The sequence below is a fragment of the Zootoca vivipara genome, chromosome 3 (genome assembly GCF_963506605.1).
Source record: "Zootoca vivipara chromosome 3, rZooViv1.1, whole genome shotgun sequence".
Lineage (NCBI taxonomy): Eukaryota > Metazoa > Chordata > Lepidosauria > Squamata > Lacertidae > Zootoca > Zootoca vivipara.
In genome coordinates this window covers 78,019,351-78,043,571 of record NC_083278.1, presented here as the reverse complement: position 1 = coordinate 78,043,571, position 24,221 = coordinate 78,019,351, and the positions used below count along the sequence as shown (strand labels likewise).

Sequence of the window (24,221 nt, the reverse complement as noted above, 5' to 3'; positions counted from 1 at the left end):
TCTCACCACTTAGCAATTATAGATGCGGACACAAAGAGATCAAGCAGCTAGCTTCAGAACACACACACACACACACACACAGAGAGAGAGAGAGAGAGAGAGAGAGAGAGAGAGAGAGAGAGAGAAAACCTGGAAATTTCAGAATTCTTCTTTCATTTAACATTTGAGGCACATTGTAGTCTCAGTTTTCACTAAAACCCTGGGCCATGGTGATTATATAAATGAGAACTTGCAAGTATTCGGGAAATGTAATAGTCACAGCATAAGCATCATTTTAGGACAGCTAAGAGTTCATTCCAAGAACTGCTTCTCTCAGCATCTTTGGGCTGATGTCCACTTGTGATACACAGGAAGTCAAATTCCAGATGAAACAGGTTTGTCAAGTAAAATCCAAATGTTACCGCTTTATGTGTTGTATGTTCCACTCCCATATCCAGGCATAAGTGTGACTCATGCCTTGACCAGATCATAATGTGATGCTGACTTTTTACTTGTTAAAAATCCTGCCTGAAGGACACCTGCTGGCTCAGCGTCTATTGTAACAATGTGAATCAACAACCACTTATTTATTTGGAGGAGAAAAATGAGTAAGCTGAGCTCCCGCCATGTACTTAGCTAATTAACATGGGAAGTCATGTATGGAAGGTAGTGTGAAAATGATGAGCTTTAATCTAAAGGGGAAACAAAGCATGGTCGAGCTGCAGCGCTATTCAGAATGAAATACAACCCATTTGGCTATGTAAATATTTTGGTAGAAGTATCAGACTTGAGATATGACTCAATTACATAAAGGTTATTAGAACAGTGAGAAATACATAGTTAGCATTTTCCTGGTTTGGCTGATTAGCTGAACACAGCTTACACAATAGAACAGCTCAATAGTCTGCTCAGATTGCTGTGAATGTTGCTTAAAAATGAATATTAAAACAATGAACAATGAATTTATTTTTACAGTTTTATAATCTGTTCCCATCTGTAGGTTTATTTGTTAAGGAAGAATGATGGGGTATGTGCAAATGTACTAAAATTAGGGGCGCTGGTGTGTGCATGTGCAGTAGCAGAATTAGATACATTTTGAAGTCAGCAGACAAATTCTTTTTAAGTGTAGCATTTTACATTATACAGTGAAGAAAATTAAAATACTCTGGGTTTGCCATGTGCTTTGCAATCTTGCATCAAGTGTGTCACACAAATTGTGGGAGAGCTGGGGTAAGTTTACAGTCCAATGTGTCTTAAATGGTCACAGGTCCTGTGGGTGAGGACTCAAAGAGGACTCTCTGTGAAACTTTGAAAAAAGGCCACTTCTAAATTGTCCTTCATTTATACATCAAATTACACAAGGTGCTTGAAAAGGCCTACACCTTTGTAACATTTTGTGGTAGATGTTATGTCTTGCAGCTTATGAGAGGTATACTCTTCTTTGTTCAGATGCGTCTTCTGCAGGTTAGCAGTGAGTGTGAGTGAAAGTATGTTCTGAAAGTGTGCATACTCCATAGTGTTCTGCCTTGGATACTTTTCACTGCTTGCTTTCGATTCCTCTCAAATTCTGTCCCCCGGTTATGAAATGTGGGTAATGGCTGATAATGCAGCTTGCAAAATTGAGTTCCTTAAATTTGAATTGAACTTGACACTTTAAATTTAGCCTGTGTTGGGAAAGGGATTTGATGCTCCCAGCCTTTAACTATAAAATGTGTGTCAAAGGGGGTAGGGGGGTAAAAACCAAATATAGATACCAGTGACCTACTGTAATATCTATAATAGAATCGGTGTCTTGGTAGGTTATGATGAGCAAAGGGAGGGGGGGGATGCAAAAGCAGGCAGTACAAGGGTTAGTAAAGAGCTCTGAAGCCCCAAGTATACCTCAGGAGCAACAAGCTTGTCATTAGACAGCAGGTTCAGTCATAATGGTGGAAACAGATTAATAATTAATAAATGGAAAGGTTCAGGAAATTGGATGATTCAAGAACTCATTTGCATGCAAACTGTTTTAGGCACTGTCATTTAAAGACTGGAGGAACATCTACCAACAGTGGTCATTATTTACAGCAGAGAATAGTATGTAATGATTTGCTGAGCTCCGAGTGCTTCATGGTAATTAAAGTGCTGCACTGGCTCTATTAAACGCATCAGCAGAACCTAGACCTCCAAATTGCTTGTGGCCCAGCAATCTCAGCATCTCTGCATATCCGAGCTCTTAGTGACAGTGAAATCCTCTGCATTGCCTGGGGTAGGTGTTCTCCCTCCCTGCTTTTTATGGCTAGGTATAGGCAAGTATCAGGAAGAAAGCAGTCATTAGGAACTGGAGAAACTGAGTTCATTAATTAATACGGATTTAATAAAAAAGAAATAAAAAACTGGATGCGTCTCGAAAGCCTGCAAGCAGATCATGAACGCAATGGTCTTCTCTTTTTGTGTACATCCGAGTAATTGGTATTCAGAAGCATGTATTCTCAAAACCTGTAGACTCCATTTAGCTATGGTAGGCTCCATTTAGCTATGGTGGCTAAATGGAGCTACTGACAGACCCATGTTCCTTCCAGGAACCCCCTTATGTGAGCTAGTGGGCATCACCACATATTGTGGGAACGCAGCTCATACTGTTAATTATGTGCTGCGCGAAGATCTGCTTCATTTGTCTGTGCTGAATCTACTACCCATTTCATGGGGGGACCCCAACTTCTAATATTTTAAGTAAGGGAGAAAAGGTCATCTACCTGCATAAACATTATGCACTTCTGTTACGCCTCCACTTAGAACTTCCCCCTCGGGATTGGGGGGGGGGACTTTTTTCCAGCCTGGTGACTACATTTTCTCATAGGCAGCCTTCAAGGGCCAGCATGCTAGTTCTGGTTGGGGCAGGAGGCAAAAGTGGATGAGGCAATAGGTGCAACGCTTACCTTTGTAGAGTAGACTAAAAGGTAAAGTTAGGTCCAGTCACGTTCCAGTTAGGTCCAGTCACGGGCGACTCTGGGGTTGCGTGCTCATCTCGCTCTATAGGCCGAGGGAGCTGGCGTTTGTCCGCAGACAGCTTCCGGGTCATGTGGCCAGCATGACTAAGCCGCTTCTAGCGAACCAGAGCAGCGCATGGAAATGCCGTTTACCTTATGCCGGTGCGGTACCTATTTATCTACTTGTACTTGACGTGCTTTCGAACTGCTAGGTTGGCAGGAGCTGGGACCGAGCAACGGGAGCTCACCCTGTCACGGGGATTCAAACCTTCTGATCGGCAAGCCCTAGGCTCTGTGGTTTAGACCACAGCTCCACCCGCGTCCCTATACAGAGTAGACTACATCCTGGCAATAAAAAACAGAGGTTTCTACATGCACAGTAAGGTCACTGTTATTTATTTCTACAGTTTTGATCCATATACTATCCACCTGCCTTCCATGTTGCAGGTCATTGATCTCTTCACAAGCGTACACATTCTCTCACCACTTCCTGCTTGGTCTGTTCCTTTTGAATAGGTTGTTGTTGTTTAGTCATTTAGTTGTGTCCAACTCTTTGTGACCCCATGGATCAGTGCACGCCAGGCACTCCTGTCTTCCGCAGTTTGGTCAAACTCATGTTTGTAGCTTCGAGAACACTGTCCAACCATCTCGTCCTCTGTCGTCCCCTTCCTTGTGCCCTCAATCTTTCCCAGCATCAGGGTCTTTCCCAGGGAGTCTTCTCATGAGGTGGCCAAATATTGGAGCCTCAGCTTCAGGAATGGATAGGTTTGATCTTCTTGCAGTCCATGGGACTCTCAAGAGTCTCCTCCAGCACCATAATTCAAAAGCATCAATTCTTCGGCAATCAGCCTTCTTTATGGTCCAGCTCTCACTTCCATACATCATTACTGGGAAAACCATAGCTTTAACTATACGGACCTTTGTCGGGAAGGTGAATAGATTTGTCGGCAAGGTGAATAGGTTGAATAGATTATAGTCCTCAATTTCTACATTCCAGTCACGAATCTCATCCCACCAGGTTTCAGTAAAGCCTGTTACATAATATTTGCCATCTTGTATTAAGAACTCAAATTCATATTGGTTATTTCCCAGACTCTGTACATTAGTCATTCCCCCCAGCTGTAGTTTCCTGTCCTCTAGCAGGTTTCTAGAGCACCACCTCAGTTTCCTGGGCATCAATGAAGCTTTGATCCCCAGTTCCAAGTGTTCCCCTGTCGTCTGTAATATTGTCTCCTTCCCCCTCAGGGTTTAGTTTAAAGCTCTCCTAATCGAGTTCACAATACTCTTAGCAAACACGTTCTTTTCAACTGCTGTAAGGTGCAACTCAGCAGTCCTTTCTCAAAGAAGTGGACAACGTGGTCCACGAAGCCAAACCTTTCCCGAAAACACCATCTCCGCAGCCATTGGTTTCCTTCCAGTATTCTCCTCTCTCTTTCTGGGCCACAACCTTCAGTAGGAAGGAGTGATGAAAAAACCCACCTGTGGTCCAAGAAGAACCTGTTATAATACCATAGCTTTGAAGATAAGATAAGATGAGATGTAATCTTAAATTAAGAATAGCCCTTTTTACATGTAAGATAAATTGTATTCTCTACATTTTGCTAAAAGGAAATTTGAAACATATATGTATTGTTTACCAAAAAGGAAAGAAAAAGTTAAAAAAATTCCTGAGGTAGTGAAGAATCTCATTAACTAGCTAACACAAATTACATAATTTTATGGAAATATACTGCAAAATGTCTTCTCCCTCTAAAGATTTCCAGGCCTGAACAAAAGGTGCTTTTTGTCTGGTGTATCATACACCATATTATTTTAATCCTAACACATTCATAAGATAACATCTCCCCTATTTAGCAACTTAATACTCTTAAAACTGCTGTGTAGAAGAGAGCTGCTCCATAAGATTATTATTTTAGTATTTCATTACAACGTATATGTATAAAAGAGATTACTTTCATATTAACAATGGCAGGACATGTTTGCTCAGAAGTAAATCTCACTGTACTCAACGGGAATAGTAAGCACATTCATGACGCAGCCTTAATCTGTGGAGGTTCATTCAGTTAACAAAAAGTTACATTTGCCTTATGATTCGGTGTTATAGAAATACGGCTTTTGGAGATTTAATTAATACAAAAGATATAATCCTCCTTTATGTGTCTCTTTACACATCCCAAAGAATGCTCTGGCATTCTTTTTGAGTGCATTGCTGAGATGATCCTCAGGGTCCCTTCCAACTCTATAATTCAACAGGGGTTGCTGAGTTGTAGTCTCCAGATGTTGGTAAACTACAACTCTCAGTCAACAAAATCCTTGTGTTAGAAGAAGCAAAAGGGTTAGTGCAAATGCAACAGGCTTCCCCCCACTCCTCTCCCTGTATGTGCCCCACACCATTCCAAAATAAGTTATCCTTTGTTTAATTTCCAAGCAAAGGGTCTGCTGGTTTCTCTTTAAGGTTTTCAGACTCAAAAGAGAGCAGGGCAATTAAAGGCACAGAAGTCCTGTCCTCTATTGAGTCTGGCAACCCTGGAAACACATTGCTATTGCTTCTGTTAAAGAAGGCTTAAGATCAACACATATCTGGGCAAAATTCTTACAGCACATATGCAGTGTAATTATAATGTTTCTAACAAGATTTAGGGCTCAGGTTTATGCTGAAATAAGCAAAATTATTTTATGATTTAATTTTAAGCCATGTTATTATTACTTGAAAATTTTGAGGGTTGTCTTAGTGCCTGTCTTCGCAGGTACATCACAAGTATTTTTTGTTGTTGCTAGCAACACATACAGTACTTGCTTATAGATGGGAAAAATCCACTTACACTTACATATGGTATGCAATGGTATGGGATTTAATCTTAACCCACAAACTGACTAAATTGAGGCATCTGATTGGATGATATTTACTGATAGGTGGTTCTTTCAAGTTGCAACATTAATTCTTCAGTAAAGCATTTCTCAACTCCAACACAGATATTTTTAGAAAGAGGTGACCGTTGTATGAAATTTGTATGATTGTTGATTCTGTGAACGGTCTTATTTACACCATTCAATTTTGGTTATAATGTGTTTTTTTGGGTCATGGGGCACATATGGAAATTTAAGAAGCTGTCACAGATGCCACCAAATTCCCATTTCACAGAAGAAAAGCTGTTGGTGTTCAGACTCCCCTCACCCACTAAAGCAAAAAGCGGACAAAAAGATTAATAACTAAAAAAAGCCAAACACTAGGGGTGGATGTGGTCAGAGGCACACAGAATAAATAGATGTGACTCTTCACTTGTATGGTAGGCCATGAAAATGCCAGAGGGTTATACATATGCATACACCTTTCCATCCAGGTAAGCAAGAGACATTGCCACAGTTAAACACTCAACAAGGGTGTGGTGAGGGGTGTGGCTTGTGGAGAGTGCAGTGGGCGAGACAGAGGTCAGCATTTGGCCTCTGGGCCTGAGATCCCCACCTCTGCTAAATGTCTAGTTTTCCACTTAGTTTTAAAGACCCGGTTACAATCCATTTGCAACCTATCCTGCAGGCATGGAAAAATGTCAGTTTAGCCATACTTAAAGTGGATCAGACCTTTTCGCTCCCAGAGGTCCCCGACTGACGTGATCATAATCTTTCATCACCCCCCATTGTTCAATCCCTTTTCATCACCACTCGTCGTTAATCACCTAATATAATCAGCTCTAATTGTGGTCTTCTGCAGTCCATAGTAGCTGATTCACATGCCCTTGTTGTAGCTTGCCTCCATACAAGAAAAAAAATGTGGAAAGCTTGCCAGTAACAATTAAGCCCTGAGTGAACCCAGCCCTGTAAGCAGGAGTGAGCCCTATTAGTGAGTGTTGCGGCTCCAGCAGCAAAAAAATTGGAAAACAGCCAGGTGAGTTAAACACCTATGTGAGCCAAACAACAGTGGAAGGAGGCCATGGCACTAAGGTCTGATCCCCACACATGATTACAGAGGTTTTTTTCTTGCTTTCTACCACACCAGTATTTTCCAAAATATTTCACAGTTTATGAAGCTCCAAACAGAGCAATTGGATTACATTGTTCAATTTAAATAAATTTTCCGAAATGAGCAAAATGCCAGTTGTTTAAACAAGGAATTGGTTTTGGTGCAGAGAGCAACTAATTCTGAATTTAAGAAGAACTGTTCTCCCCTAAAAGAGGGTTGCTGTCATGCTAGAGGCATGGTTTTCTACTGTACTGCCATGATGCCTATAACATCACTGGCTTTTGATATCTCTCTGAAAGGCAGAGGCATTTTTTCTTGGCAAGCTGGAAAAGTGAGGATTGCATGAAACAAGGCTCCCTGCCTTGGTCATCTCTTTTGATGTACAGTATCTCTTAAATTTTTAAATGCAGCTTCTGGAGGGCACAGTGGAAAGTGAGGTGCTGCTGGGAGAGGGTGTTTAATCCTTTCCCACCTGCTGTGCCCCTGCGTAAGTAGCTACCCCACCCCACCCTCCTCTCCCACATTATTTCCAATGTGTAATTGGTTGGTTCCAAAAGCACATAAAGAGAAAAGCTCCGGGGGGGGGGGCACATGGCCAGAGAAAGAGTTGGGTAAGCTCTTTTCCCAGACTCAATCACAAATAAAGTGCTGTTGGCTTGCACTTATAGGTTTTGGGTATGGCATGTCATTTGGGATTAAAACAATGGGAAGTATTTAACTAAATAATTCTGCTTGTGCAAGGATTCAGGCTAGCAAAATGGAACTTTCCAGTGCTCTACTGCACTCCGCACCAGCCCAAGCTCCTGGCTGTTGTATCCCAACTACATCATACTCAACACACCCATTGAAATAGATATAATTAAAATAGTCATTATACATTCAGTAATGTCAATAGGTCTACTGGTGCTGTGGGTTAAACCACAGAGCCTAGGGCTTGCCGATCAGAAGGTCAGCGGTTCGAATCCCCGTGAAGGGGTGAGCTCCCGTTGTTTGGTCCCAGCTAGATAAATAGGTACCACTCCGGCGGGAAGGTAAACGGCGTTTCCGTGTGCTACTCTGGTTCACCAGAAGCGGCTTATTGGTCCGGGGTCCCTTTACCTTTACCTTTTAAGTATGATCCAGTTAGACACAGCTCTTTGTTCTTGGCCCCAAATGAATCAGTTTTGCTGTTGATCAAAAAATTACCTTGCTGCACTCAGCCACCTTCCTTTAGCATTAGAATCCACATTTGTGTACATTCAACTCCACATTTAGTAGTCTAAATCAGTTCTGTATTTGGACAGGCGGGTGAATTTCCTGGCTTTTTAAAATGTTTATCTCAGCTGTGTCTGCATTGGCTTGGGCTGATGGGAGTTGTAATCCAAAATACCTGGAGGCACCAGGTTGGCAAAGGCTGTTCTATCTGCATTGCTGTCCTGAGCTGGATAGTGTTTAATAAACTGCTGGTTTTCAATTTTCTCAGTTGTGCTGAGATTGTATTAGTTATATTTTTATCATTTTAGATATTTATGTGAGCCACTTTTGGAGGGCTGTGCCCTGAAAAGCAGCATATAAATACTGAAAATAAACAAATACCCATGATATTGCCCTGATGTAATTACCTTTTATGGTCACATTTCTGCTTTCAGCTATATTAACATACATCAAGTCAGCTCCTCTGTAATTGATGCTGTGCCCTTTGAATTAGACAGAGGCAAAACTTAGCTCATTCGCTTCATATGCAAAGCTTAACGTGTCTGGATCTTTACAATTAACATAACTGACATAGCTACTGCAACATGATCTTTTTTGTCCTACTGCTGACCTTTTATCCGTGGCAGCTTTCATTCTGTACCAAATTATTTCCAGGTGAGCTTATTGTGATCAGATAGCTGAATTTATTGTAAATACATTTGCAAATTGCAAGGGAAACACTGCTTTCTTTGTAATTTCCTTATGTGGAATGTCATAGAATCCCAAGGCAGCCAAGGCCATTTTGATACAATCATCTCTTGGGGTAGTACAAGAGTTCACCTCCTATTTCTTCCCTTTGGACATGAATGGGAAGATGTTGCTGCAAAGCTACACATGAAATTAATATGGGCTCTGGGCACATATTTTCTATTATTTGGAACACGCAGTAATTAATTTCCCTCCTCTGTGTAAGAAATGCAGATTAAAACCTCTTAACTTCTGTGCTCTTGGGATGATAATTGATATATAAATTGCATTAGTATCCCTACGCTCCTTTTGTATAAATATTTTTGTGATATTAGTGGAAGGGGTCCTGCCCCTCCCCCGAATTTTATCTACTATATCCCTCACGTGATTTGCATTCATTGAGTATTATTTTTCTATGACAAGAAGAGCAAGTTATAAATCCCTCCTTATGCAGGCATAGCTAGACTGATATAGCAGAGAATATGTTTGCTTTCACACTTTGGGTTTAATATGCAGTTTGCTTCTACCTCCACCTCCACCTTGATAATGGCTAATAGTAGCCTCTTACAGATGTTGTGCATGAATGAAGATACATAGGTGTGGGGGCAGATCATGGTGACAATAGGCTGAATTCTCACCTCTAGATAACCAAAAGTCCATCATGCATTGGAAAAAAGTGCATTCCAGCAGCACCTTAGAGACCAACTAAGTTTGTCATTGGTATGAGCTTTCGTGTGAATGCGCACTTCTTCAGATACACTGAAACAGAAGTCTGGGGGGAGAACAAGGGCCTCCTTACAACACCCTTAACCAACTACAGCTCCCAGAATTCTTTAGGGGAAGCCATGACTACTTAACATGGTATCTTAATACTTTAACTGTGAGCTGTGCATGTGGCCTAGGTTTTACCTAGACCCATTCATATGAATGAACATGCCTAAGGTCCATTAATTTCAATGGATCTGCACCCCCCTATGTATTGTTTCTTATTATTATTTTGCTGTTTCCTGCCCTGGGCTTCTTTGAGAGGAGGGGTAGGATAAAAATCTATTAAATAATAGTAATAAGGCAAAGGAATGTAATAATGTAATAATAAGGAATGTAATAAAACACCATGCAGGCTTTCAAGTTCCCCATAACTCTTCATCAGGCTAGATGTTAAGAAATGGGGGGTGGAGAGGAATAACGGGGGGGGGGATCTATTCCTGTTTGTCAAGATATCTATGCCTACCTCTGCTAAGTTGTAAGGTGGAGTGTAGGAGGAGATAACAGATTTCCAGTTGTGGCACTTCAAAGTACTTGGAAATTCTTACGTGATTTTGATTAGCCTAATAAAAGTATTGCCTTAACATCATCCTTTTTCTTAGGGGCCAACAAAGATACCTTTGGGTTTTTTCCCCAAAAGTGTGATTTGTAAATACATTTTTTAAATTTTTGCTTTTAAAATATATATTTCAATCAAACATACAACCAAGTAAATATTGTTATAGTATACTTTTGAGTTTTTGATGAATGCTTAATTCATGTGATACTTTATTTTACTAAGATATAACATTGATCACAGATACCTTCATGAGTGGCCAGGAACCTTCTGGTGTCAGTAAATGATAAAGGCTAGAGTGTGTGGTATTTAATCACAGCTACCTAAGTATTAGCACATATCAAGGAATAACACTATTCTGAACCATAATGAGAGCACAATGCCATATTTGTTAAAGTTGGTTTCTTACCAGTGACACATCATTAAAAAAATTCACAGAAATGAAATGGTTCAGTTTATGACCATTAAGACAAATTCATGGAAAATAAGGCTATCAATGGCAACTAGCCATTATGGCTATACTCCACCTACATGGTTGGAGGTGGTAATACTTGAATACCAGTTGCTGGAAACCACAGGGGGGGGGAATGCTCTTGTGCTTGGGTCCTTCATGAAGGTTTTCCACATGTTCTTCTTGGCCATTGTGAGACCACAATGCTGGACTAGATGGGCCATTGTCATCATAAGCTCATTTGTTAGAAAATCTATAGAAATTATTCACAAAGAGTGACATGAACACAGCTCAAGCAAGCCCCCAACTCTTTGTTTAATGTGTGCATTCCAGATGTGTGAAGTTGCATGACAGTTTTGACATTGGCTTCAGTTGAATTATCTTGGATAAGACCATTGAATCCTCTGCTTTCCAACATCATGCTGAGTTGAACTTTTTTTGCTTCTCATTGTTGTTCAGATTTGCATGGTCCAAGATGGCATTGTTTGCTTCTCTTCTTTCAATCAAATGCTTTTGTCTCTGTCCAAAGCAGGATGCGGACATGTTGGCAGGTGATGAGCAGGCCTGGAAAGAAGCGAAAGAAGCTATAAATAAAATGGGAGCTCCAAAGTCGCAAGAAGGTATCCTTTCATTGCCAAAGTACTGGCCAACAGCAGATGGGTTTTCTTTTGAGGCAAGAGCATATAAAAGCTGTCTTCCTCCTTGTTATTTCTAGAATATGGAACTGCTTCGTTCCTTAAATATTGCCCTCAGTGCCTGTGTTAGAGTGGGCAATTGGATTTGGCTGGGGTCTCAGATTCACCTCTTAACAGGTGGGTGGAGCCACCCACTTGTCAAGTCACTTGGACTCTTATAACACCAGACCATTGAAATTTCAAGCTGGAGCTGCAAAGAAAGATGGCTCCTCTGTACCTCCACAAATTCCTTTGTATTTGCAGCATGGATTTGGTCCAGGAAAAATGGGGAGTATTCTCAAGTGCACTTTGCAGGCAAAACTAGGCACTTTTAAAATTTGACACCTTTTAAGAATATGGTGCCAAATCTGAAAAACCAAGTATTTTGCCTGCAGTTAAATAATTCTCATTCCTTCAGCTGCAACTTCTGCACATGATGCCGTATTTGATGTCAGGCCTGGGAAAGTAGATGTGAACAGCCAGCCTGGTCCACTTCCTGGGTCTGACAGGCCTATTTCAGACCCTCCAAGTGTCCCTATTTTCCAGGGATGTCCCTGATTTAGAGAAATCATCCCAGTTTCTGATTTGATGCCAGAATGCCCTGCTTTTTCTTAGGATGTCCCTATTTTCATTGTAGAAATATTGGAGGGTATAGAGTTATCCAACCCCCCCAAGCCATTCAAGGCGATCCAGTATAGGGAAGGTTTTTTAAAAAATTTTTTTAAAGTTTTATTATGATTTCACATATGTTGGGAGCTGCCCAGAGTCCTGGGACAACCCAGTAAGATGTGTGGGGTATAAATAGTAAAATTAACCTTATGGAATGAGACGTCCCTATTTTCATTGGAGAAATGTTGGAAGTTTAGCCGGTCCATCGGCTGAAGGTTCCCCACCAAATGATCTATGTCTTTCTGTCTTTCAGTATCTAATAAAAAGCATGTAGACAGTTGCAGCAAAGGCCATTTCCTTCTGTTTTGCTTCTGTTTGCACTACAAGCCACAAGATGTCAGACACCAAACTTCATTTTGTCTGTGTTGAATCTCCCAACATTCTGCTTCATGGGATGACTCCTGGTTCTAGAATTATGAGAGAAGGAGAAAATACTGCATCCAGGTATTATCCCCTGAAACTAAGTACAGGGAGATTTGTGACAGACAAGGGGAGACTTCTTCACACACAGCGGAATTGAAAATAATGAGTTTTTTTAGCAGAAAATGTAGTAGGGGACACCAACTTGGACAGTAATTTTTCATTAGCTTTTGTTTGAATAGCACACTGTTGATGAATCCTTAATCCAAATAAACGTCAGAATGGGAGCAGGCTCTTGTGACATGCCAGACGTTACTAAAGAACAATGCCACTCTTCTCCCAGACACAAACATTTACCAGCTGAAAGTACTTGACCTCGCCATGGACGCCTGTATAAATCTTGGCCTTTTGGAAGAAGCCTTGCTTTATGGTCACAGGACTTTGGAGCCCTACAGGTAAAAGATAAAAATGCAGTAATTTATTGAAAGATTCGCTTTCAGCCCAGGAAAGGGGGTATGAACCAAGAATCTGGCTGCATCAATGTTACTATTTGTTAATTATTCTATATAGTAGCATTAGGGGTAGGGCTGCCATACATCTGGGCATTATTGGGATTTCAAAGGCGGAATTGATATCTGGGGGGAATTTCCAAAAGGTGGCGCTTTGCCATGGATCTTAGGCAAGTCAATCGAGGAACCATGGTTTTTTGGCAATTTTGGAAAAAAAACAAACCCACAAAAAAACCTCATAAACTTTGGGGTTTTCCAGAGTGTCCTGGTTTTTACTTTTTGAAATATGGCAACCCTAATTAGGGACGAGGAGTAGTCAGTGCAACTCAGACTTGTGCACTGATTGAACATGTCAGCTGTTCTTCAGAAAAGGGGAACATTACAACCCATTGTTCCTCAGCTGAACCCAGTGGCATTGCGGCGCAAGGGCGCTCCCGGTGCCACGTCTCTGGAGGTGACAAGGTGGTGCCCCACGGCAGTGGCGCGAGCAGCCATCACGCTGCCACAGCCGCATGTGGAAGATCCTCCATTCACGGCTGCAGCCGCAAGCAGAGAATCCCGGCACTGTCCGTACGGCGCTGGAGTGGTGCTGCCGGCAAACCGCTACGTAGCACGCATGTGCGGTGTCACTACGTATGCCGCATGCATCGTACATAGCGCCGCCGCACATGCGCGCTATGTAGCAACGCCCTGCCACCGGGTGCACATCATGTTTGCCGCTCCGGGTGCCCAAGTGGCTTCCTCCGCCACTAGCTGAACCATTTTGAAAAAAATAGGTTTACTTTTTCTGCCCTTGGTGATGCAGAATTGCAGATTGTTTGAGATGTACTGGTGCATTTGATCATTGTGTTTATGACATAAACGTTCCTGGAGGACTCTGAAGTGTTTTGCTTCAGATCCCCATGTACTTTTCACAAACCTCTATATTCCCAGGTACATTTTTAGAGACAATATTTTTGGCAGTGCACCGTGTTCTTCCTTAACTCCTTATGGTACTTTCTGGTTTTAGCCTGGTGTCTAATTAGTTTCGATTGATATGGTTTGATCAAAAGAAAAGCTTTCTCCTTTGAAACAGGTAGTAACTGTATAGTATAGCAATGTGACCGGGATGATCAAAGGGGAAAATACAGCTTTGTACTCTTTCCCTCCATGTTTCTTTTGTTCATCCAAATGCATTTTTTAAAAAATGGAAATAATGATGGTGGGCAACCTTAGATTTGATATCTTCCATTATCACCGCTAGCATCATAGCCGTGTTTCCTTATTTTCTCAAGGAAAGGCAGCCACTTCAATGGAGTTTTGCTATGTTGCTAGGAATAAGTAGTATTCAAATAGCATGGCTGCAGCAGAGGTTAACAATAATTTAAAGTGCTTGTAAGGTTGGAGCAGCTCCATTTTCATTTTGATTGCATTGCAGGGTAGAAGGTTACTAAGGCACCTTTGCCTGAATACTGAATTTTGAGACAGTGAACTTTAAAACAAATGCTGGCATAACTGTTTCCTTTGGTTGCTTTTAGGTTTGCCGCCTGTGGCCATTTTTGAAGAGGGACATAATGGTTCTCCCCTCTTTTCTCATGATGACCAGTCTTCTGTAAGTTTCTCCTCCTGGAAAGAAGGAGAAAACATAAAAAAGTTCGAACAAAATTAAAACATGTGAATTAGCCATGAAATTAGTTTGTGCCACAATGGCAAAATATCAGATTATATTGGCATTTATAGTAATTTCAGTGAAAGAGACTTGTCAGTGAGAGAAGAGGATTTTGCCTACTGCTTTCCCTTCTTTCTTTCTTTCTTTCTTTCTTTCTTTCTTTCTTTCTTTCTTTCTTTCTTTCTTTTTTCTGTCTGTCTTTCTTTCTTTTCAAAATGGCTTCCCTTTTTAATTTGCATTTTTTTATTTACTGCTTCCATTCAGCTATGCTTCTTTTACCCTTTAACCTGTCAATGTGATGCTTCAGACCAATGAAGCTACATTGCAGTAGAAAACAATTATAATTTTATCAATCATTCGAATATCTCTTTCCCTGTTTGCTTAGTGGTGTGTGACATAGTTTCTGAGCTACTTATACAGTCAAGTTGATTCTGCCGCTGCCGCCTCACCTTCCCTCCACCACCACCCTTACACTCACACACACACACACACACACACACACAGAGAGAGAGAAACAACATGTTCTGTTAAGATGTATTTGATGAAACGTTGCTGGCGTGGTAAAGCTGCTGGCCTCTCATGTACCTTGAAGACAGTTGCTCTTAGTCTCACCAGGTGCAAAAGCATTTCCCAAGAAGAGACATTTTCAGCCCGAGTTCTTTTTTTACCTTCAAGCCATCACTACAAGCTTTGACGCACCTGACAAAAAAATCTTCAGTTTCTCATTACAAGGAGTTGTGCCTGAAGCAGCAGGATATCAAATCTGAGCAAATCTGTTGGGGTGCATTGAATTTCTCCAGTTGAATCAATCTACTGCTTGACTGCTCCTGCAGTTCCATTACAGCTATCTATTTTCCTTTCCTCAACTCTGGGCAAAAAATATTCATATTCTTATCTGCAGGGAATCACCTGAAAAACAAGCCATCCATACAAATAGGAGGTGGTATGTCCACCTTTAAAAGGGTACGAGGAACTGTTCTAAAACCATTTTAACTTCAGGGACTGTATTTGCTGTGTATGTTTCCATTATGCGATCAGCAGGGTTGACATCCACTGCTGTGTGCTAAGTGCAGTATTTGATCACATGTTTTCATTTAACCATCATGTGAAACCAGTCTGAGTATTTATTTAAGTGACATGTTTAGATATCCGTCAAACATATTTAATGGCTTCTTTTATGCTATAGATTCACACAGTAGTGAACTAATTAACTGATGCTAAATATTTTTTGCCCTCCAAAATGAAGGTTCTTTTTAGTGATTAAAAACAACCAGGATTCAACTTTAAAAGGAGCTTGGAGCAGGTTTAAAGAAGGCGTTAGAGTCCAGAAGACCACAAGAAATGAAGTTTTTCAGGGGGTTGGACTAGATGACCCCAGGGTCCCTTTTCAACTCTACAATTCCTTGATTCTATGATTCTACACTGGTCCTCACCAAAGTCTGTCACTTGGCCACCTTAATTGGATTGGCCAGCATATGAGTAGTTGAAACTGAATGCAGTAAGAAGAATATTTGTGTCTCTTGGTTTCTCAAGAAGTCGTCTTGTATGCTGACACGTTTAAGAATGTTGACTCTGTAAGGCTGTGTGCCTGTGTGTGCTATATTTGTGGTAAGTGTGCATGTGCAATGAGTATATGTGTGCGGTCTGCAAGTGCGGTGAGTGTGTCCATGGCCCATTTTAGTCGTTTAGTCGTGTCCGACTCTTTGTGACCCAATGGACCAGAGCACACCAGGCACTCCTGTCTTCCACTGCCTCCCGCAGCTTGGTCAAACTCATGTTCGTAGCTTCGAGAAAGAACACTGTCCAACCATCTCGTCCTCTGTCGTCCCCTTCTCCTTGTGCCCTCAATCTTTCCCAGCATCAGGGTCTTTTCCAGGGAGTCTTCTCTTCTCATGAAGAAGAATGGCCCATTAGTTCAACAAATAAATATGGAATGAATTTGAGGCACGCCTTTATGGTTGTTCACTGAGGGATCGGCAATGACAGTTCTCCCTGAGATGAGCCGTTATTCCAAGCTTCCTTTAAAAAAAAATCTTGCCTTTGTAGAACCTGAGATATGAGACAAAATGTGCAGACACCATTCTTCTTTTTTCATTTTGTGTGAGAGAGTAGTCTTCCCTTCCAGGGATTTATTTTTGCCCTTCTCTGTCCCCCCCCCCCCAAAAAATACAGTGGTACCTCTGGTTACGAACTTATTCGTTCCAGAGGTCCGTTCTTAATCTGAAATCGTTCTTAACGTGAGGTACCACTTTAGCTAATGGGGCCTCCCGCTGCCGCCGTGCCACCGGCACGCGATTTCCGTTCTCATCCTGGGGCAAAGTTTGCAATCCGGAGCAACTACTTCCAGGTTAGCGGAGTCTGTAAATGTTTGTAACTCAAGATGTTTGTAACCTGAGGTACCACTGTACTGTCAATGCTGTGCACACTTTATCTGATTTGTGAGGATTTCCCCCTCCTTTCAAACAAACAAACAAACATTATAATGAAGAAAATAGAAGCGGTGTACATTACCACTAGAGGCTGCTAGTGTTTTGATGTTAGTGTGAGCCAGTGGACAAGTGGATTTTTGCTAGAATGTTCAAATTGGGGTATTAACAGAAAACAACAGAATGAGAAAAACCAGAGATCTGTTCAAGAAAATTGGAGATATGAAAGGAACATTTCGTACAAAGATTACCATAATCAAGGACAAAAGTGGTAAGGACCTAACAGAAGCAGAAGACATCAAGAAGAGGTGGCAAGAATACACAGAGGAATTATACCAGAAAGATATGGAAGTCTCATACACCCCAGGTAGTGTGGTTGCTGACCTTGAGCCAGACATCCTGGAGAGTGAAGTCAAATGGGCCTTAGAAAGCACTGCTAATAACAAGGCCAGTGGAAGTGATGATATTCCAGCTGAACTATTTAAAATTTTAAAAGATGATGCTGTTAAGGTGCTACACTCAATATGCCAGCAAGTTTGGAATATTCAGCAGTGGCCAGAGGATTGGAGAAAATCAGTCTACACCCCAATCCCGAAAAGGGCAGTGCCAAAGAATGCTCCAACTACCGCACAATTGCACTCATTTCACACGCTAGCAAGGTTATGCTTAAAATTCTACAAGACAGGCTTAAGTAGTATGTGCACTGAGAACTCCCAGAAGTGCAAGCTGGATTTTGAAAGGGCAGAGGAACCAGAGACCACATTACAAACATGCTGGATTATGGAGAAAGCTAGAGAGTTCCATGAAAACATCTATTTCTGCTTCATTGACTACGCAAAAGCATTTGATTGTGTCGACCACAGCAAACTAAGGCAAGTTCTTAAAGAAATGGGAGTGCCTGATCACCTCATCTGTCTCCTGAGAAATCTCTATGTGGGACAAGAAGCTATATGGAATACCAACAGTGTGAGGAGGGTGTGGAGCAGGGCTGGTGAGTGGTGTGGCCTGGGAAAGGGGGTGTGACCTGGAGAGAGTCTCAAGGATAAGGCAGAGCAGAGTGGTGAGCCACATTGGCCCCCGGTTCCTCATCCTGGCACTATATCACGATGCAGTGTCATTCCTATTCCAGGAATGTGGTCAGGCTGTTTAAAGCAGCTAAGGTTTCTCCTGAAGCAGCAACAAGACGTTGTTGTTGTTGTTGTTGTTGTTGTTGTTGTTGTTGTTGTTGTTGTTGTTGCTGCTGCTGCTGCTGCTAAGAGAGAGAGAGAAATCCCCTTGCAGATCCTCCAAGTGTCTCTATTTTCCAGGGACAGTCCCAGATTTACAGAAACCATTCTGGTTTCTTATTTGATCCCAGAATGTCCTACTTTTCCTTAGGGTGTCCCCATTTCCATCAGAGAAATGTTGGAGGGTATGGTAGGATGTCCCTATTTTCATTGGAGAAATGTTGAAGGATATGGAGTTATCTGCTCCCCCCAAAGCCGGGTCCCCCCCCCCGCCACTCTGGGCTGCTTCCAACACACATTAAAATACATTAAAATATCACAGATTAAAAACTTCCCTAAACAGGGCTGCCTTTAGGTATTTTTTAAATGTCAGGTGGTTGTTTATCTCTCTGACCTCTGATGGGAGGGCGTTCCACAGGGCGGGTGCCACTACCAAGAAGGCCCTTGGTAAATGTTTGTAAATGTTTTATGTTTTATTATGTTTTTAATGTATGTCGGAAGCCACACAGAGTGGCTGGGGCAACACAATCAGATGAGCTGGGTAAAAATATTTAAAGTATTATTATGGAATAGGACATCCGTATTTTCATTGGAGAAATATTGGAAGGTATGCATTTGCCATTTCTTGTCTTATTGAAAGGTAAGACAAAAATTCTCAATATTTATCCAGCAGTAATTGTGACTAGAACTGTGGACCTTATCGAGGGTTATTTAGTAAACAAACTCAGTATATTGGCCTTGTGGAAAACATCCACATCAAACATCAATCTTTATCCTGCATGCTCATGCAATGACAAAGAAATAATAAGCAAAGGAAGTCGTTTCAAGCAAATCATGAAAGAGATAGAGAAGAGGTAGGAAAATATCTCCTATTTGAGGGTTTGCAGAACGGCTTTCTTATTTATAGTCTGCAGGGAGCACCCACCTATCATTAAATGTGAGACTGAGTGCTGGGCCGTCAGCAGTGAGAGAAAGAGGAAGAAAGCTGTAGGAGCTCACAATTTATTACAGTGAAAAATAAAAGTAAAAAATACTGCTTCTGAGAGAACACACTTTGATTCTGCCGAAACAGATTCAGAACCCAGGTGAATGCAAAATTTATGTTTTGCTGTCCCTGAAGGTGCTGATCTCTTTGAGGCTGGGGATAGATCCTGCCAGTTCCTCAGTTCAGTGGAAGGGCACATGCTTAGCATGCTTAAAATCCCAATTTCAATCCCTGGTATCTCTGTTTAAAAGGATTTTGGTTCACAGGGCTGGGGAAAACCTTTGTCAGGCAATGAAAACAGATTTGCGGCCAGTAATAATGGTTAATACTTGGCTAGATGGCAGCTTCAAATGTTCATTTGTGAATGAAAATTGACTTGAAATCTATGTTTTGGCGGTCTGTCCCTCCCCTTTGTCCCATCTACCATTTTGGAGTGAAGCCACAACCTGAACCTCACATGCAATTTAGGAATAACTCCTGCAATGTCAGTCTAGTTTATCACCACCACCATCACCATAATGGGCACATGTGTGTGTTTTAAGTGAATAGTGTCATCTGATTCCTTCCTCCTGGCTTCATAGAAATACCTCTCGTAAAATGCCAAACAAATAATGAAATAATCATTGCTGCAGTTTGGACCTCTAAATTTTCGATTGGGGTTTAAATGGTCTTTTGCTTCAGTCTTTAAATTCATTTGCTATAGTTATTATAGATTTACAGTGGAACCTCGATTTATGAACACCTCGGTTTATGAATTTTCGGTTTATGAACGCCGCGGACCCATCTGGAACGGATTAATTCATTTTCCATTACTTTCAATGGGAAAGTTTGCTTCAGTTTATGAACGCTTCAGTTTATGAACAGACTTCCGGAACCAATTACACCCATGCTTCAGTTTATGAATGCTTCAGTTTAAGTACTCCACAGACCCGTCTGGAACGGATTAATCCACTTTCCATTACTTTCAATGGGAAAGTTTGCTTCAGTTTATGAACGCTTACTCCGCAGACTGTCTGGAACGGATTAATTCACTTTCCATTACTTTCAGTGGAAAAGTTCGCTTCAGTTTATGAACGCTTCAGTTTATGAACAGACTTCCGGAACCAATTGTGTTCATAAACCGAGGTACCACTGTATGTTGTATTATAATGGGCTGCTGCTGCTGCCGCCTTTGAAGATGATTCTGAAACTTCAACTGGTCCAAAATGCTGTGGCCAGATTACTGGCCAAGGTTCTATGTGGAGCTTACATAACCCCTGTTTGAAAACAGCTGAAGTGGTTGCCAGTTTGTTTCTAAGCCCAAGTCCTTAGTGTTCAAAGCTCTAAACAGGCATCCCCAAACTGCGGCCCTCCAGATGTTTTGGACTACAACTCCCATGATCCCTAGCTAACAGGACCAGTGGTTGGGGAAGATGGGAATTTTAGTCCAAAACATCTGGAGGGCCGAAGTTTGGGGGTGCCTGCTCTAAATGACTTGGGCCTCATATATCTGAAGGAGCACCTCCCTCCCCCCCTAGCTTCTCAGGCATTTAGTTCTGCACAGGGGGATGTCTTGGTAGTTCTATCACCTTCAGAAGTGCAGGGAATATTTTACTTAATATATGTGGGGGAGGGGGTTGTCAGCGTCGCTTGTGCAGGTTCTCTGTTGTTCGCAGGGGCAGCTCGCCCATTGGCCCTAGTGGCGCGGGGCGCTGAGGGGCGCCCCAGCAAGTGGGGGAGCTGCGCAGCGGCCTCCCTTTCCCTCCTCCTGGATGCCCACCAGCCGCACCACTTGGGGGGGAGAGGTAAACGAGCGGAGCAGGGGCACTAGGACCCTGTTCTGCTCTGCAGTGCTGGGGTCATTCCTCACCCCGGCGCTGCGTTTCATTGGTAGAGGTGACGCCACATGGCAACAGCTCTACCAATGAAACGCAGCGTAGAGGCGATGGCGGGCCAGTCCCCGGTGTGTGTTTTTTGTTTTTTTTAAAGATGGAGGGGCGCCCGAGGGATCCCTGCACCAGGGCGCCCGATGAGCTTAAGACGGCCCTGGTTGTTTGCTTGTGTTCTTTTGGTGTTGAGAGATGGGGTTGGCCTAGGGTATGATTATGCATTTGTGGTTGGCTGTGGTGGTTTTTGTTTCATTTGTGAGTGGGGTGGGTGGGTGTTTAGCATCAAGTTACCCATCTTTCCCCCATCTACCTCTTTCCTCCCCTTCCTTCCCAATGTCTCAACAAATGAAACTGATGTGTAAAAATGTTACGAGAGACATTGCACATATTTCTGTAAATCAAGAAAATCCTTAATTTAAAAAAAAAATTGGACTGGGGGGAAAAGGGAAGAAGTGCAGGGAATAGTGGACCAGGAGGGGGTATTCTCTGTGGCAAGTCCCACAAACTGGCAGTTTCCTTCGCAGAGAGATGCATCCACCATGTTCACTGAACAGCTTTCACCAAATGCTGAATACACACCTCTTTACCCTCACCTTTGACACTTAAGGTACTTAAGGTACTGTTTTGTGGGACCCATCTCTTTTGCTGAATTTATACTGTTGTGCTCTATTGGGAACAGTTTTATTTGCTTTACAGCTGTAACTTCTTTCATCTGTAATTATAATTATATATCATACTCTTGTAAGCTGTCCTGGGACCTGTGAAGGGCGGGTAAGAAATCTAATAAAGAAGTAGGTATATAGGAAGCTGGCAGCAGGTTTCAGGGCATCCCCCAACTCCCAGTGTGCTTTAAGAAGGTTGTGATTCATGACCATATAATTGGGATTGTTTCATATCAGATTCAGCACCCGTTGTTTGTCTAGTAAGCTATATCTCACTATGTAAAAAATTGTTAATAGACTCTAAGCTACCTAAGCACACAAGTGCATCCATTCATAGCTTTTGAAAGCCCACACATCTTTGTTTCTTTTGTGGTTGATTCCTGCTCAATTGCACTCTAGATTTAGACTTTCAATTTGTTAAAGAAAGGAGTGTACTCTCTCATTACAAAATGCTAAATAATAATTTATATATAAAGGTTCTACCCTAAACACTGCCGCGACTGAAAACTTTTGCTAAAGAGCAGTATCAGCTTTCCCCAGCTGTGTTGTACACATTTTGAAGGACTTGGCAGCTGGCTGCCTTGGACTAGGGGAAAATTAAAGAATAATAAATGAAAACTCAATATTACCACCAGTCGTGTCATGAATACCTTTCAGTAGTAACTTAAAGGTGTCCCTGAAAGTGATACACAACATTTGCTTAGTGTTCTTTAAAGTTGGCTGGCATTTCAGACGTCTGCTGTAAATGGTTAGAAACGAGAGCCCATAGCAAAGCACTTGATTTTGTTCAACTTACTAATTTCTAAAGAACATTTATATGTTGAAAAGGTGCCCCACAAGGTTAGTACTATGTTTGTTTTCCTTCCTGAGGATGTATGAAACTACACCCTGCAGCAAGTGCAATCTGGCATTCTTATAATAAAAATGAATACAACAAAAATAAGGCATTACACAGCATTTTAAATTATTCTGAAATAAGCTTAATTTCAAATCTATCAGTTCCAATGGCAATAATACATTTGTTTGTTTTTAACGACTTATTTTTCATGTTTGGTCACACTATGGCTCTGAAATACCACTGTGCTTTGCTGCTGCCTGTTATCTAAACCCTGAACCCTTTCAACTTTCATGCCATTTCCCAGGAAATTTCATGGTAGGTCACAGTCAGGGGCATGGCTGACTAACATGTAGGTATATATTCAGTGTATGAGTTGCTGGCTCATGTCAAGAAACAGAGATAGGTTATCACAGGGAACTCGTTTTATAGTTGCCCACTATATTTATCTAGAAGCCTCTGCTTTGTTCAAAATAGTTTTTAAAAGCCTAAGCCAGTACTACCAATTTGGCATTTTAGAGTGGAAAGCATGTGATACCCCTTAGGAAGATAATATCCTGCCTATAACCTTCTTATCTCTTGCTTTCTGTCTGGACTCTGGACAGAACTAGTCTGCAAATTGTCTCTCTGCCATGCCTGCCTTCTAGGCAGCACTCTCAGTCTGGACAAATATCAAGTGGGGAATAGCAGTTTTTAAAATAGCCAATAGTCTCTGTCTCTGTCTCTCTCTCTGTGTGTCTCTCTCTCTCTCTCTTTCTCTCTCCTCACCCTCACTTTCATATACCAGCAGACAGAGCTTAGGACAAACATCTGCCCCCCCCCCGGTGTGCTTTTAATATTGACTTAAATTGGACAGTGTTTCTAAAAACTCCATGACACATTACAGAAAAGGGTACAACCTATAGGAAATTCAGGGTTATTGTGCTGCTTGGCATGCTTGTTCATTTCCTTTTATTTACTGACCAATGTGTGACTACTCATTGGAGTTAGAAATTCTTAAGTGATATGTGATAAAGTAGGAGAGTGAAATATACTTGGAGTCGAGAGTGTATTTCATGCTCTTTATTCAGCTTGTAGTAGCAAAAGAAGAATGGCTCTTTCCCCAAAACGTCTGCTAAATATACATTATTTACACAATGGGCCTTGTGTGATTGGCTACATCAGGGCTGTTCCTGTAGGCCAATCAGGTTGCGGATTCACTTCCGCCAGAAGCCTGATTGGCTGCTCCTGCAGGCCAATCAGGTTGCTGACTCGCTTCATCCAGGAGCCTGATTGGCTGCTCCTGCAGGCCAATCAGGTTGCTGACTCACTTCCACCTGGAGCTCGATTGGGTGGCTCCTGTGGACCAATCAGACTGCTGCATTCTGGATCCTATTGTTCTAGGATTCAGCTCAGTATGTAACAGAGAGAGATCCTCGATCCAGTGATACCCAGGGAGCAAGTTGGTTTCTGTCTGGTACATCTTAATACACCAATCCAGTGGTAGAACATTTGCTTTGCAAGTAGAAGGTCCCAGGCACAATCCCCAGCATCTCCAGGTAGGGAGACACTCGGTGGACTAATGGCCTGACTTGATGTTAAGCAGCTTCCCATGTTCCTACCAGCTGCCCTCCTTTCTGCTGGACAGGGGTCTGCTGCCATCATTGGTAGCCTCAGGGCATCTATAATACACTCTGCATTTGCCTGCTCATTTAGACTGTTCAGAAGCTGCAGTTAGTGTAGAATATATGAGCCCACAGTACATGCATTGCTTTAAAAAGA

At 41.9% G+C, this 24,221-nt stretch overlaps 1 protein-coding gene across 10 annotated transcripts in view; it reads left to right on the top strand.

Annotated features, from left to right (window-relative positions):
* Nucleotides 1-24,221, top strand: part of SMYD3 (SET and MYND domain containing 3) — a 352,661-nt gene that overhangs the window by 302,999 nt on the left and 25,441 nt on the right. For 7 of the 10 annotated variants that reach the window (XM_035108334.2, XM_035108332.2, XM_060272884.1 and 4 more), the window contains 2 exons: nt 11,128-11,218; nt 12,582-12,756. In XM_035108334.2, coding sequence (XP_034964225.2) covers nt 11,128-11,218; nt 12,582-12,756 — 266 coding nt within the window. The remainder of the gene's footprint in view (nt 1-11,127; nt 11,219-12,581; nt 12,757-24,221) is intronic. The other 3 variants (XM_060272886.1, XM_035108336.2, XM_035108331.2) reach the window with 1 other exon arrangement.